This window comes from Herpailurus yagouaroundi, unplaced genomic scaffold (genome assembly GCF_014898765.1).
Source record: "Herpailurus yagouaroundi ecotype Mexico unplaced genomic scaffold, PumYag 100, whole genome shotgun sequence".
Classification (NCBI taxonomy): domain Eukaryota; kingdom Metazoa; phylum Chordata; class Mammalia; order Carnivora; family Felidae; genus Herpailurus; species Herpailurus yagouaroundi.
Genome location: NW_024412391.1, coordinates 27,972,672 through 27,989,563, shown reverse-complemented (window position 1 = coordinate 27,989,563; position 16,892 = coordinate 27,972,672). Strand labels below are relative to the sequence as shown.

General features: G+C 38.7%; 1 protein-coding gene across 2 annotated transcripts in view; it reads left to right on the top strand.

Moving 5' to 3' along the window:
- CAV1 (caveolin 1) overlaps nt 1-15,669 on the top strand; it is a 34,977-nt gene extending 19,308 nt beyond the window's left edge. For both annotated transcript variants that reach the window (XM_040472175.1, XM_040472176.1), the window contains exon 3: nt 13,450-15,669. In XM_040472175.1, coding sequence (XP_040328109.1) covers nt 13,450-13,791 — 342 coding nt within the window. In that variant the 3' untranslated portion in view covers nt 13,792-15,669. The remainder of the gene's footprint in view (nt 1-13,449) is intronic.
- The last annotated feature ends 1,223 nt before the right edge of the window (nt 15,670-16,892 follow it).

Genomic DNA, 16,892 nt, shown 5'->3' with positions numbered 1-16,892 from the left:
ATTCATATTTGTCCCATGACACACCCAGAAGTTTAAAGAATAACAAACTCCCAAGTGTAAACATAGAATTTCGTGAGCAAGTGAGGCCTCTAGATGAATCCTTATAAATGCTGTTTGGAGGTAGAATAAGATTTCCATGCATTAAGCAATGCAGGACTTTTCTATTAAGAGAACTTCCAATACTTCCAAGGGCTGAAGTTATTTCTCCTCAAGGATGACAAACAAGAATCCCCGAAGGCACCACTCCTTCCTGTTCAAGTTCACTGCTTCAGTCAATTCTCCTATCACTAGCCCTTACATGGCCTATTTTTACTCTGTTCACTTGTTCCATATCACTTGTTTGGTGACACTCAACATCAGCAAGTGCCACCAAATCGATACCAGAAGACTGAAGATTTAAATAAGGAATCAAAAGATATGCAGTCTGCTTTGTACCGAACCATCTGCAACTAAGCACTTTTTGTGATCATAAATATGTGAGGCCATGTTGACAGAAGAGATGGTTCAGGTTCCTAAAGAAGGTTCAGAGCCAGCTCGTCACAGGTACACTAAATATAGTTTTACATTTCTATCTGGGATCCCCAGAAAAAGAGGGTGGGCAACCTACTCCAGGAAGCATGAAAATGCTTTGGAACCTGGAAATCATCATGGAGGATAGTTTTCAGGAATTTGAAAGGAATGTATATTCAATTCTTAGGTTTATCTTAACAACAATCCCACACAGAGTGGCTTAAAACAATAGAAGTTTATAGTCTCATGGTTCTGGAGGCTAGATGTCCAAAATCAAGATGTCACCAGGGCCATGTTCCTCCTGAAACCTGTATGGGAATCCTTTGTCTCTTCCTAGTTTCTGGTGATTTGCTGGCAATGTTTGGCATTCCTTGGCTTGCAGCTGCATAACTCCAATCACATGGCCTTCTCCCTGTTTGTCTTCTCATTACCATCTTCTTATAAGGATGCCAGCCATATTGAATGAAGGGCCCACCCTACTCCAGTATGACCTCATCCTAATTACATCTGCAAGACCTTGTCTCCAAATATGGTCACATTCTGAGGTACTAAGGATTAGGATTTCAACATGTCTTTTTGAGGAGGACACAATTCAATGCATAACAAGATGCAAACTAGGAATGTATATTTTTGTTATCAGAACAGAGAAATTTAACTTAAAATTTTAAAGTGTAATACAAACCCTAGGGTAATTCTTACTTCCTCCTAAGAAGAGCAAAAGATGGAGAAACCTGTTGGTTACCTTCAAATGACTGAAAAAGAAGAAGGCAAAAAAGAATTAATCCAAAGCAAAGGGAGTCCCATTACTTGGTGTTGGTGCCACCTTCTGACAAATCCAGGAGCTCAGTCAGCTGGGGCATCATCTTCTCCAGGATATATTTGGTTGCTGTGTGCCTCATGTTTATAATAAACTCCAGAAGGTTGATGCACTTGATAGAGATGAGTGATGCACTTTGATAGAGATGACTTACTCCTTCTTGTTTGCATAATGGCAGGATGCAAAATAAGCACTCACCTGCCTGAAACGATTTCAGGAATGCCAAGAGTTCTCCTTTTCCAAAATATCTCCTCCATTCTCCCAACACTGTTACTGAAATCCCTGACATTTCCCCACTTCTCCTGGTTGGGATTCTTGGACCAGAAGCTCCTGATGTAGCACTGACCATTGCCCCCAGGCACCGTCCCAAACATTTTGCATAAGTTAAGTCATTTAGTACACAGAACAATCCTATGAAGTAAGTACTATTTGACCTCCAATTTACAGATGAGAAACTAAGAGAGGCTTAGAACTTATGTAAGATAACATAGCAGAGTTGAGATTCAAACCTAGCTTTCATGCTATGAACCAGGGGAGGGGACAATATTGCCTCTCAAAAGTAGGGAGCAACACAGTAACTAATCCCTTATCATGCCCACTCAGAACTGTCAGATTTCTCAGACACTCAGGTAGGGAATGAAGTAGGGAATGAAGCCTAAGGCAGCTTTTGTTTCTCAAAGTATCTTCCCCAGACCCTTTGCATTAAAATAGGGGAGGGAGTACAGATACCTGGACCCTACCCTCAAACCCACCAATCTAGGATCTCAGGGCCCAGGCATCTGCATTTTAACAAACATCACCCAGAAACTTCTTGAGTGTACTAATGTTGGACAACAACTGGCCCTACAGGAATGGAATAAGATACCATCTTATGGTAAACATGGAAAAGCCAGAGAGAGATGACAAGACAATGGGGACCCTGGTGACCAGTGGTTAGTCAAATGACCCAAGGGTCCTGGGTATAAAGGAGCTTGGTTGCTGGGGAGTGAGGGTAACCTCACTTAGCATGGAGGTTTGACAGCAGAAGGACAGCCACATCCTCTGGCTTGGATCAGATGCCCTGTCCTGGTGAAAATGGCGATTTGCTGAGTCAGAGAAGCATTCTGTATCAGTTTGGATGGGAAGCATGGGTATAGGGAAAGGAGAATAACCAGACATGTGGACTCAGAAATTCCTATGTGACTCCACTTGAATGAGCGGTATTGCATAAACAAAATGAGAATTTTGATGTGGGGCTGAGGAGAATGGTATGATGAATTGAATGAGGATCCTGAGAGACAAGTCTTGTATTTGATCCAGTCAATGATTACAACCTCCCTGAGGCTCAGTCTCATAGTCTGTAAAATAGGGAAAATAACTCCTGCCTTGCAGCTAGCTCCTCACATACAGGATGTGATATGAACCCAGAGGCATATAGTGCTATATAATGTAAGTTATTGCTATTCCAAGGCCTCTGTAAAAGTCTGCTGCCTCAGAATATACAGTTGACCCTTGAACAACATGGGGGCTAACAGTGCCCACACCCTGTGCAGTCAAAAATCCACATACAACTTTTTTTAAAGTTTACTTATTTTGAAAGACAGAGAGAGAGAGAGAGAGAGAGAGAGAGAGAGAGAGAATGTGCTAGAGCAAGTGAGGAGCAGAGAGTGAGGGAGAAAGAATCCCAAGCAGGCTCCATGCTGTCAATGCAGAGCTTGACGCAGGCATTGAGATCATGACCTGAGTCAAAACCAAGAGTCAGATGCTTAACTGACTGAGCCACCCAGGTGCCCCTGAAATTCCATATATAACTTTTGACTCCCCCAGAACTTAACTACTAATAGCCTAATGTTGACCGGAAGCTTTACTGATAACAGGAATAATTAACACATGTTGATTGTAATATGTATTATGTACCATATTCTTAAAATAAAGTAAGCTAGAGAAATAGAAAATGTTATCAAGAAAATCATACAGAAAACACATTTATAGTGTGGTACTGTGTTTACCCAAAAAAATCTGTGTAAGTGGACCCAATAGTTCAAACCTAGGTTATTCAAGGGTCAACTGATTCTGCCACCCTAATACTCTGCCTTTCTCTGTATATTTTCCTACATTCCTGCTAAGAAAGTAAACAGAGTCCCTTAAATGCATTCTGAAGTACAAATTAGTTGTAGGCCTCCTTTCCTGAACTGGGGACACACAAACACACATATATGCAACAGGAATTCATTGGGAAAAGAACAAATTCACTCCCTCACTATCCATTCCCCACTGGGGTGCTCTGCTGGTCCCCTGCAGGGCTGGGCCTAGCTGCTATTCCTGTTTCCACCTTTGCTTTCTCTTGGTGACTCCTCCTCACCATACTTCAGTGCATACCCCCTGCGTTTGGGCCATGTTTACAGAATTGTAGTTATTCAGATCATTGGGACAAAACCCAACCAAGCAAAGATATGTTTTAATCAACATTTTCTAAATCATTTTTCCTTAAAGATGAAGACTTCAGAGCTTGGATTGCCCCTTTCCATGGTGCCCAAGTCACCTAAATGATAACCACTTCATTTTGATCAAAATGGTCATGGCAATATAGGGTTGTGGTAAATAAGAACATCATTTTGAACAAAATGAGATACCAAAACAATAGATAAATAAAAGCGCACTTGTGATATCAGGTAAAGAATTCATAGGAGATAATATGATGGTTAGTGAAACGTTATATATGCCTACATCCTTTCGATGAACATTTATAACTCCTTTAAAATAGTATACTTACTGAAGATGTTTAAATGTTTAAAATAGTATACTTACTGAAGAAATGGGTGCATAGTACTACTAGGTATCATGGAAGATATCAAGCTGAATGCAACAGACACAGACCTCCCTTAAGTCCTGGTTTGGTCCAGTCACTTATTAGTTAAATGACCTCTTCTTAGTGGGAATATAAAAGATTTTTTTTCCATTCTTATTATAAAGATAACCTAGAATTTCACAACTTTTTGAATGGAAGCAGATGAGTGAAATAGGGCACTCATGTGAAATGTCATTATTCTGAGGCCTCTCCAGTGTCTGGAAAGCAACAAGGGGGAGGTCAGTCCAAAGGGAGAGACCCAAAGGTCCCAACTGGCGGCCCAGGTCAGGGACTGCAGATCTCCTCCAAATTCCTCCCCTTGCACCCACACCATCTCCTCTTATTCACAGAAGTAGGTAAATACCCCCCTTACCATCTTCCAGCTTGAAACCACGATTAATAATGCAACCCTCTTCTTCCCTCTCCAGGAGGCAATCCTTTGTTTTCTGTAAGGTCAAGTTGCCTAGTACCTACCACCCCAAGGCAGCTCAAAATATATCAGTGTTCCACCCCAGATTTACATTTTTCTTAGGGCTGTGTGTGGACTCTCTGGGAATCCAAATAATCGCAGGCATTAACAGAACCCAGGCTGCCTATTTTCAGTTGAGGCTGCAAGAACACTGTAGCCTTTTCCCTCAGTGGTGCCAGTTTGGCCCAGTGAACACATGGGTATTTGCTGTTGCCCCTGAGAAAACACATGGGCATTAGGGCAAAGTTCCTACATTCTGGTAACATTTAATTGTGCTAGTCCTCAACCCTCTCTACACCCACACATTCATGCACATGTATTCCATCAACTTCAAAGGCTGCTCAACATGTTGGAAATATACATGAGAACAGTGAAGTGAGCTTGCAATCAGTCTAAACCTACTTTCTGTGTGACTGGGTTTGGTACATACGTTCGGATTTTAGAAGTACATATTTGATTTTTTAAATGTACTTTTGTTTATACTGGGTTCAGCATCATGAAAATAAATCAGGATTTCTATTGCCAGTTAGAGTGTTTTTCATAATAAATAAGTCATTCATCCTTGTCCAATAATACATATTTATAGGATTAAATTAGGAAAAGCTTTCAAAGAGCATTTCCATTCATTATCCACTGACTTCCATGTGCCATCCAGCAGGAGCTCCCAAAGAGAAGCAGAAAGCAAACTAGGACTTCACGGCATGGAGGGGAAAGAGTAGCATGAACAAAAAGGAGATATCACTAAATCCAAAGGGGCAGGGCATAACTCTGGTTTAGTCTTTTGCATGAGAAAAGAAGAGAAAGCTTGTTAAAAATCAGACTCCGCAGGCCCCACAGGAGAGAATCTGATTTGAGAATGAAATGGGACCTGAGCGCCTTTTAAAGAAGCACTCTCCCCCAGTTGATTGATTCCTTTGCTACATGGCCCTTGCTAAGAACTCCTTGGAATTGGGGATCCCTGAGTAGTTCACTCACAAGTATTAAATATAAGAGTCCATGGGCACCTAGGTCAGTTAAGCATCTGACTCTTGATCTCAGCTCAGGTCTTTATCTCATGGTTGTCAGTTCAATCTCAATGTTGGGCTCCATACAGGGCATGAAGCCTACTTAAAATATAGATAGATAGATAGATAGATAGATAGATAGATAGATATAGAGATATCTCCAGATTTGGTGATGGACTTTCTAGATGGAGTAGATGAAGCTGGTTCTTAGTCTTTGGTGCCTATTTGGTTATAAATCCAACCCACTTTAGGTAAATGAATGATGGAACCATAAATAGCCTAAAACTTTTCTAACATGCTGTTTGACATACATTGAAGAAAGTTGAAAATGCTCTTTCCTTTTCATATATTCCTGAATTTTTCCCCAAGACTGAATTCTAGTATGTTTATATACATACGTTGTATGTAATTTTATTTTTTTAATGCTTATTTATTTTTGAGAGAGAGAGAGGGACAGAGCATGAATGGGGGAGGGGCAGAGAAAAGGAGACACAATCTGAAGCAGGGTCCAGGCTCTGTGCTGTCAGCACAGACTCCGACGTGGGGCTCAAACCCACAAACTGCAAGATTATGACCTGAGCCAAAGTTGTACGCTTAACTAACTGAACCACTCAGGCACCCCTATAATTTTCTGTAAGTATGGAGAATTGAATTAATAGAAAAGAAAAATAAAATATAAAATAAGGAATGATAATCAAAATAAAGGTGGTTTGTTTTGGAATTGTTTTAGTTATCCAGGGTGGCATAACATTACCCCAAAATTCAGTGGCCTAAAACAACAAACATTTATTATCTTGCAGTGCATCAGGAGTCCCAAGTGTGACTTAGTTTAGTGGTTCCGGCTCAGGGTCTCTAACAAGCTGCAATCCAGGTTATCAGGGCTGAAGTTACCTCAGGGTTCAGCTGGGAGAGGACCCACTTCCAAGCTCACTCACATGGCTGATAGCAGGATTCAATTTCTCCCAGGCTGTTGGACTACAGGCCTCAGTCCCTCAATAATTGTTGGCTATCATCCTCCTTCATTTCCTTCCACATAGGCCTCTCCATAGGGCAACTCACACCTGGCATCTGGCTTCTAGCAGAGTAGGCAAGCAAGAGAGTAAGAAAGGAAGCAAGACAGATGCCACACTCTTTTTTAAACTAATCTTGGAAGTGCACCCTATTACTCTTGCCATGTTTTTATTATTTAGAACGAAATCACGAATTCCAGCCCATACTCAAGTGGAGGGTATTATATGAGGCATGAACAACAGGAAGTAGGGGAGAAGAAATCATTGGGATCCATCTTAGATGCTATTTATCACACAATATGTTCATTTGTCTCTTTCATAATTTATCATCCTATTTGTGCTTTACTGAAACTAAATGTTAATGTAAAGCCAGTATTTTCTGATATAGGTTAGTAACATATTCTGGGAGTAGTCTAGTAGTGTTAGAAAGATACATTGAGGTTAGAAATTGAACTCAGGTCTCTAAATGTGGAGATATACAACTACTATGTCAACCAACAGAAGAGACTATTAGTTACTGTATCACTTAGGGATGTTTTCTGCTATAGGAAACTGAAAACCTGAATAGCTGTGGCTTAAAATAAGTGTATATATGTGTCACATAAGAAATCTAGAGATGGACAGCTATTGGCATTGTTTTTATAGGCTGATAATGACAAAAGCAACATCTTCTATACTCTTGGCCTTTAAAATACACACGTCACTTCATCACAAGATGCCTTCCCTACGTTAAGGCAACACGTCATATTCTAAGCAGGATAAAAGGGGAAAGGGCCACATCATGCACCTCTCTCTTTTCAAAAGGAAGATAAAACTTTCCTGGAAGTCCCACACAGCAGACTTCCACTTATCCAGAACTGGGCCACATGTTTTCCTTAAACCAATCTCTCAGCAAGGAGACTACCACTACCATGGCAAGTCTAAACCAACCATGTCTTATCTCTGAGATCAAAGAATTATTGCTAGTACCTGAATAAATCAGGATTCTGTGGATGTTAGGCAGACAACACACAAGTCTTTCGTATACATCTTGTATATTGTTATTTATGTGTTCTTTATAATCACAATTTCCACTAATAGTCTAAAAAGATATTTTCCCATAGAAACAATATGTAAGCTTCATTGCTTATGAAATCCTAAATGTACTTAAAGTTTCTTTCTTAAAAAAATCCTTATTCAGAAATAAAATGTCAGATTTTTGAGACAAAAAATGACTCTGTATTTTATTAATACTGTGTACATATAAATTTTTTTAAAAAAAATATTGCCATGACATACTTTTAACAAGATGAAATCTTTTTAGATTTATTATATTAGTCAAGTATGATCAAAACACAAGATAGATTGTTTTCCTTAACACCTGCTGCTAGATTTTTGTTGACTTATGTTTCTGAAATTATAGCATCATAAGTCAATGTTGCACAAAGGAATTTAATGTCATTTATAAAAATCTAGTAGTATAAACTGTTGATTCCTTATAAAACATCTATTAAGACACAGAAATATCACTGAAACACATTTATGCCTTTGATCCTGAAGTCTGCATAATGATTCTTTCCAGAAGGACAACTTGTTCCATAGATTATATAACAGAAAATCAGTTCTTGGAGGTGCAGGTCAAGCTCATCTGAGGCATCTCATTTTAAGAAAATAAATGGCACCTGCACCTCTTGGTTTTTGTTTTAAAGCAAATCTCTAATTCCTCTTCTGCTCCAAACCTAAGTGAGCAAATAAAGTCCCACTCTAGGCAAGCCCTACTCTCATGTAAGAGGAGTAAGTCCCTGAGGAAATGAGACTTCAGAGTGATAGTTTTAATGAGGGATAAATTAACCAATGATGGATGTAAACAGTGAACACATTGGAGATTGTCAGAGAGAGGTGCTATCATTCATTCAACAATAGATCTGCAGGACCTATTGAAAGCAAGATGATGTTTAAGTTTAGATGCAAGTCTAGCTGTCTTGCTGTCTTGCTGGCTACAGAATGTAGCAGCTAGATTGACTAGTGATGTGTAGTGATAGCAGACAGTAGCAGAGGAGCCTGGAGAATTCCTAAGCCTGAATTCTAATCCTGTGTCTGCCATTAAGTGGGAAGGTATCCTTGATCCAGTCATCTGACAGTTTTGGCTGTCAATTTCTCAAGTGGGACTCCATTTCTTTTAGGATTCCTTCAGCTCTAAACATCTATGAAAATGCTGAAGCAATTATGCTTTGAGTGATGGGGATTGTAAACGGACTTTATATGGAATTACTGATTATCTAGCAGAACTTTATTGGGGCTCAATGCATTGTGAATACATGTCAAAATGAAGATATTTTAAAAATTACCCCTTCCTGCTTATGTCAGGATATATGTACAAAAGCATTCATCTTCACGTTGCTAAAGGACATTTCTCGTAACCTTACATGGAGATAGCTTTCAAGTCAATGCCTTGGAATGTAATGAGAGACTTACAGGAGACCTAGAGATATGGACGGGGTAGATGGAGAAGGGATATGGTGAGACAGATGTAATTCCTAGGGATATAGTGTGGAGCACAGGACTAGACGCAGGCCTGGGAATCGGGAAGTTAAAGTTCTAATTGCAGCTTTTCCACTAATTCACTTGGAACTTTAAGAATGTCTGGCCCATTTTAATCATTCTGTGCCTCAGTTTCCTTATCTGCCAATTAGAGTAAGAGTTCTTGGCTGGATGCCCAGGATTGTGAGAACATACTGTGCAAGGCCAAGAAAATGCAATCAGTACCAAAAATGCAAAACATGCTAGTTACTAGATGTCCTAACTTAAAATGGAAACACTATCAACGATAATTCCTTTAATAATCAAAATGTGAATATTTTGAGAAGCATATCTATCTGGGTCAAAATTAAGCAAATAAGACTAGTATAGGGACTTGTAATCCCAGGTACACATAAGCAGAAAGAGCTTACACTGGAAGTTGAACAAGTTCCAGCTTTGCCACTTAACATTTGTGTGAACTTGAGTAATTTCTTAACCTCCCACACTACCCTCATCTGTAAAATGGGAAAAATGGCATGCATCTCAGAGGGTTGTGGTGAAGATCATTATAAATGGAAATTACTTCTTTTGAATCACTTGTGCTTTGTGGTTGATAGCTTCAATAATAGTAATAACTGTCAATTAAAAAGCTTAGCCAACCACAGCAAGGAATTTTTTTAATGCTACTATTTATTGGGCATTTGCTATATTATAATGCTCTATCCCTGTACTAAGACTTTACGTACATTATCTCATGTACTCCTCACAAAAACCTATTATTATTACTGTTGTAGAAATGGAAGTAGGGAGAACTAAGCTTTATTTCTGGCTCCAGTGTGTTTCCTTTACCTGCCTTGCTTTCTTTTTCTCAGCTGAATCTAAATGGCTATACTTTTAGTAATCTTTAGCCATTTAAAAATTTCAGGACTAAAGCAGCAACTAATTGAATATACTTATATAACATGTTATTTTTGTCATGTTGCTGTCTACCCCTGCAGACCAGCTCTAAATTCACATGCAGATAAATCATGCTCACTGGCAGTTAAGAATTTTCAATATGTTTGTTGAAAAAAATGAATTTATAGTTAGGTTTAGAAAATAAATTTATTTTCAAGAAATCTTATCCACATTCATATGTCCATAGATCTTCACTAAGGACCAACTGTATATATGATGTATATAACATCATTGTTAATATCATCCTCAGAGACCATACTGTGGGAATTCTTACAGTTACCAGAACTGTAAAATTCAGCAATTTTATATTTTTTGTTAATGTGCTTTTTAATTATGAAATACCACAATTGCCTTGGAGAAGATTCAAAAAATATTTTTTCTAAAGTGATATGTTGAAGAAAGTGTATCTTTCAGACCAGATTCAAACCTCAAATTTACCTCTTATCTATCTGGACAAATTATTAACATTTCTGAAGCTTGCATTTTTCCTGTAAAATGGGAATAATACATTAGGAGTTGATGTGAGTTAAATTGAGAATGGTGTCTGACATAATAGCCAGTCAACAAATGTTAGTAACTCTCCCTTCCCTAGGAAAAGAATCTCAAGGCAGCCATGTAAAGTCTGCTCTGTAAAGAGGTAGGAATACCCTACTCCAGTAAAGTGCTTCCTGCCCTCCTTTGATAGTAAACTGTTTTTATTTTTTAATAAAAGTGAGGTACCCTCTCCCGTTGTACACTCAAAATGTATGTTCCCATTTCTGGGCACTCATGGATCACCACCGCCCATCTTTTAACCCCATATTAAGAATGTCTGCTCTTGTGTATTAATTTTGACTTCACAAAATCCTTTTACAAAAGGTCACCTTTTAAAAACAAAACTATTGGGTATCTTGCAGTTAGATGAAGAAAAACCACAGACTTTTATTTCTTTTTAATTTTTTAATGTTTATTTATTTTTGAGAGAGAGACAGAGTGCGAGTGAGGGAGGGGCAGAGAGAGGAAGATACAGATTCCAAAGCAGGCTCCAGGCTCTGAGCTGTCAATACAAAGCCTGACGCAGGGCTTGAACCCATGAACCATGAGATCATGAGATCATGACCTGAGCCGAAGTCAGATGCTTAACCAATTGAGCCACCCAGGAGCCCCCACAGGCTTTTATTCTTAATAGCTTTAGGAAAATACAGTGTCAAAACAAAACTTGACAGTAGACAATTAAGTAAATTGCACAGATTGATCTGACTTGCTACCTATTTCATATGACCTTTTAAAATTTTAACACAAGTAAATGTTTACTACTGAGTCTAGATCTAAATCAAAGAAAAAATTAGAACAATAAATCTGTTTAACTTCATTTACATAATTGCGGACATACCATTTTTACATATATTATTAGGACATTGGACAATAGATCAAGAAACAGAATGTTCTAGAAAATAAACTTTATTGGTAAGCATCATGTACTTTTTCCAAAAGAAGTTTTATTGTGTTGAATCAATTGTGGCTTCTTGGCACTGAGAAGCTCCAGAGAGTCACCAAGTCCTCATTCCCTAATCCTGAGCTTGCCTGGGTTGTTGCTGGCAATCGTCAACTTGTCTGGATTTCAAACTACATTAGATCCCTTCATATACCTGCCTTTGCCAAGCAGTTTAATTGGCTCTGTCCTACTGTTCTATTGTTAAATTTTTTTAATCCTATACTTCAGTTAAGTTTATATAAATCCTTGCAGAAAGAGAAAAGCTCCTGGGAATTCATTGGTAACATGTACTGTAGGAGAGAATGCTGTTAGGAAAGGTGTTGAGTTTGCATTCTGGTCCCACCATTGCTGTGTGAATCACATTAGCAAGTCCCCCTCTCTGTCTCTGAACTTCTTTTTTTTTTTTTCTTTTTTATGTTTATTTATATTTGAGAAAGAGTGAGAGAGAAAGAGTGAGAGAGAGAGAGCACAAGCAGGGGAGAGACAGAGAGAGGCAAAGACAGAATCTGATGCAGGCTCCAGGCTCTGAGCTGTCAGCACAGAGACCAACGTGGGGCTCAAACTCAGGAGCCGTGAGATCATGACCTGAGCCGAAGTCAGATGCTTAACCAACTGAGCCACCCAGGCGCCCCTCCGTGTCTCTGAACTTCCGGATCTTCTTTTGTAAAGCGATACCAACCTACCTTCTCAGATTGGTTTGAAACCCCAGGTCATATGGAGACGATGCATGTAGAAGCGCTTGGTTACTATTAAGTGCTATATGACTGCAAACTCATTTGATTACTTCCTAGTGGCCACCAATAGGGACTACCACAGCATTCACTGCTGTGGACCACTGATATTTGCATCTGTCTTTACTCAAAACTTTACATATTTTTGAATAAATATGTATTTCCCTTACCATGTTTTTAACTGTCTTCCTTTCTAACTTTCTTCTTGCTGTTAATGTCATGTTGGTTTCCCCTAGCAGGCAAATCAGAATCTCAAAGCTCAGGGCTCATTTTAGGCTTTTCTCTCTCCCTAACCTTGAAGTAACCAAATCTTGTGGGGTCTTCCTTTAACATCCTTGAAATTCATTCTTTTCTTTCTTCTTTTTCCTGGCTATTCATTTTGGGCCCTACCATCTCAAACTTGGGATATAGCAGTCTCTCTGCCTTGAGTCCCTTTTCTCCAGCCTGCACACTGCTGTTAAATTCATCTTGATAAATGGCTGCTTTCCCTGCTCCAGTATCTTCAATGGACCCTCCACTACAGGTAAAATAAAATCAAGATTGGCCTCGACCTGTCTTTCTAGCTGTGTGTACAGGTCTGTCTGCCTATATACTCACTGTATCACCCTTCCTTATTCCTGGGGTCTTGCTCACACCATTTCCAAGGTCCCTTCTTCCTCTCCAAATCATACCCTATTCTCCAAGCCCTGCCCAAGCCCCACCATCCCTTGAGTAATCATAGCTCAAAGTGAACTAATTTGAAGAAATTCTATCAACTGAGTTTTCAAAGAGCCAGTATTTGACTATACAATACCTCCTTAACACTGTGTGTGTGGTTGTGTTGGTCATGTCATTTACAGTTTACTGTGTACCTTGTATACTTATCCATGTTGCCAGGTTTTACTTGAAGGCAGGGATTTTAAAGAAATATCTACAGAACATGTTAAAAGTTCTCCTGGATTCCACCCCCAGAGATGCAATAAGGTCTAGGTGGGGCCCAAATATCTGTGTTTTCTCCAACAGGTTCCAAGTGATGCTAATGCTTCTGGGTGCCTTTGAGCATCTCATACAGAACCTATTAATAAAAACTAATATCTATTTATGGATACTCAATAGTGGTTGCTTTTCTTTTCCTGTATTATACCTCACATTCTGTCACTTCTTCCTTTTAGATTGATTTTGAAGACGTGATTGCAGAACCAGAAGGAACACACAGTTTTGATGGCATCTGGAAGGCCAGCTTCACCACCTTCACTGTGACAAAATACTGGTTTTACCGCTTGCTGTCTGCCCTCTTTGGCATCCCAATGGCGCTTATCTGGGGCATTTACTTTGCCATTCTTTCTTTCCTGCACATCTGGGCAGTTGTACCGTGCATTAAGAGTTTCCTGATTGAGATTCAGTGCATCAGCCGTGTCTATTCCATCTACGTCCACACCTTCTGTGACCCGTTCTTTGAGGCTGTTGGCAAAATATTCAGCAATATTCGCATCAATATGCAGAAAGAAATATAAATGACACTTCAGGGATAAAAGTATACCTGATTCTTTTTTTTTCCTTTTAATTTTCTTGGTGCCAATTTCAAGTTTCAAGTTGCTAGTATAGCAACAGTATATGAATGAGTTTTCTCGGTTCAGAACAAAGAAATCACTCAGTTTTTGTAACTATTATTTGTCTCTTCTGAGCTATTTCATCTATTTTTTTGGTGGTCTCAATTTTTTAAACCCATTTAAAGTTTTTGCCTTACATTCTTATTTGCATGTGGATCATTGTTTTATTGGCTGAGACATGGACCTATTGTTGAAAGGTAATTTGAGAGAAATATGAAGAACTGAGGAGAAAAAAAAAAGAACAACCTCAAGTGCCTATTCTAAAATGTTGATCATTTTATGGTAAGGGAAGAATTACAGGCTATAGCCATTGAGTGTACAGGTATGTGGGCAGGTTTTAAGCAAACTCTTCCCCCACAATCTGAAGTGTTAATAGATTGCTGCCATTCACTTTAAGGATCCAATCGGATCAAGTGATCTTTATCAAGTTAGAAAACATAATCTACATTCACATGTTGCGACTAATGCCTTACACTTCTTGAAATTTTAACCTGTGATACTTTCTGTGCCTGAATATTTGTCATATAGATAGTGAGACCTAAGTGCCTTCCTGTTCTTCACAATTTCCTTTTCAAATAGGGTCCAACTAATCAACTTTCATTAGGTCAGCAGCCTCCCTGAAGACCAAAATTAGAAAATCCATTGCCTAGTTCTCCATGCTTGTTTCTGACTTTCAGAAACAGAGTTGGATGAAGTTCCTGTCTGCATCTGATTACGCAGCATCTTTATCCATATCGAGCATGGTCTATATCAACCCCATGAAACGAATTAAGGTGGACAAGTGGGACTGAGCCCTCTCTGGGCTGGCAGGAGTGGAAGCCAACTTTCCCTGCCTCTCATCAGCTGAATGAGGTCAGCATGTCTATTCAGCTTCGTTTATTTTCAAGAATAATCACGCTTTCCTGACTCCAAACTAATCCATCACTGGGGTGGTTTAGTGGCTGAACATTGTGTTCCCTTTTCAGCTGATCAGCAGGCCTCCAGGGAAGGGCTCATAAAATGGAGGCCATTGTGTGAGACTGTCAGACTTGTTGCAAATGTGACCCCTTCAAAGTAAAGCACTTGTAACCGTCTGTTATGCTGTGACACACAGCCCCTCCCCCTGCCAGGAGCTTTGGACCTAATCCAAGCATCACTTTGCTCAGAAAGAAGATGGGGAGGAGGCAGTAATAAACGATTGAAGTAATTTTGCTGGAATAAATTCAAATTCTTCTGAACTCAAACTGAGGAATTTCACCTGTAAACCTGAGTCATAAAGAAAGCTTCCTGGTACATCTAAAAGCTTTTTATTCCTCCTGCTCATATTAAGATTCTGTTCTTGGGGACATTATTTTCAACCTTCAGTTATATGCTTATATTTTTATTCTCATGCACCCATTGGAACTCTGCTTGATTTTATTTTTCATCTTTTCTGTTTTCCTGACACTTTAATTATCAACCTGTTACCTATGTTTAAGTTTTGCATTTAAAACAGACACTGGCATGGACATAGTTTTACTTTTAAACTGTGTACATAACTGAAAATGTAGTATACTGCATACTTTTTAAGTGTAAAGATATTTTTATCTTTATATGAGGAAAATCACTTGGGGAATTGCTTTGTGATTCAATCTGTAAACTGTGTATCCCAAGACATGTCTGTTCTAGTCCCTTTTGCAAATCAATTGCTGGTCCAAAAGATTGCTGAAATTTTATATGCTTACTGATATATTTTACACTTTTTTATCTTGCATGTCCTATAAAGGTTACAAGCCTCCACAATAAAAATGTTTAACAGTTGAACAGTCAGCATTATTATTTTTTCCCCAAAACAGGCATGTATGTGTCAGTGTCTATGTCTGTGTCTGTGTGTGGTGATCATGTACATAGTGTGTGTATATATTTATAGTATGTTTGTGGGAGGTAATGGGCTTCTGCTTATCAATTATTGCAAAGTAATTTAGGTGGAATATTTGTTCTAAGGCCATCACCATGCATGAGTTACTTCAGATAAAACTTATAATTAATAAGAATTATTTACTTAGCAGTTTACCCAATGCTTTATTTTTTTTAAGTTTTTATTTAAATTCCAGTTAGTTAATACTCAATGTAATATTAGTTTCAGGTGTATGATACAGTGATTCAACATTTTCACATAATACCCAGTGCTCATCTCAACAAGTACACTCCTTGATCTCCATCATCTGTTTAACCCATCTCCCCACCCACCTTATATGCCAATTAATTTGAGACCCCAACAACTTTGTGATGAATATTAATATTCTCATTTGGTAAATGACACATCCAGGAGCTAATGCTTTGAAATTTGCTGTGTCTTAACTGGGATTTTGTTAAAAGGGCTATTTCAGTCACAGTTTGTTTTTGGCCTTGGTTAAGTTTACTTTCAGAGCTGCTGTATTAGGATTCTCCGGAGAAGCAGAATCAATAAGAAATACAGTGGTTGTTTATATTCACAAATATATTAGTATATATACAGAATAATATAAATAGATACATAAAGACATAGAGATAGATAAAGAGATTTATTTTAAGGAATGGGTTTACATGATTTATGGAGTCTAAAAAGTCTCAATATAATGCAGGGTGAGTTAACAAGCTGGTGACCTAAGAGAACCAATGGTATAATTTCTGTCTGAAAGCTGGAAAGTTCAAGACCTAGGAAAAGCTTATATTTTAGTTAAAGTCCAAAGGCAGTAAAAAAACCAATGTCAGTTTGAAGGCAGTCATACAGGAGGAATTCTCTTATGCAGAGAAGCATCAGCCTTTTATTTTATTCAGTCCCTTCAACTGACTGGATAAGGCCCACCGACATTGGGGAGTGCAGTCTGTTTTACTTGGTTCTACCAATTTAAGTGCTATTCATCAAAAACACCCTCACAAAAAACACCCAGAATAACATTTGACCAAATATCTGGGTGCTTTGTGGCCCAGTCAAACTGACACACAAAATTAACTATCACAGCTTCCAAAAAATTTTTGCAAAGGGGATCTTCTAATCTCTCTCA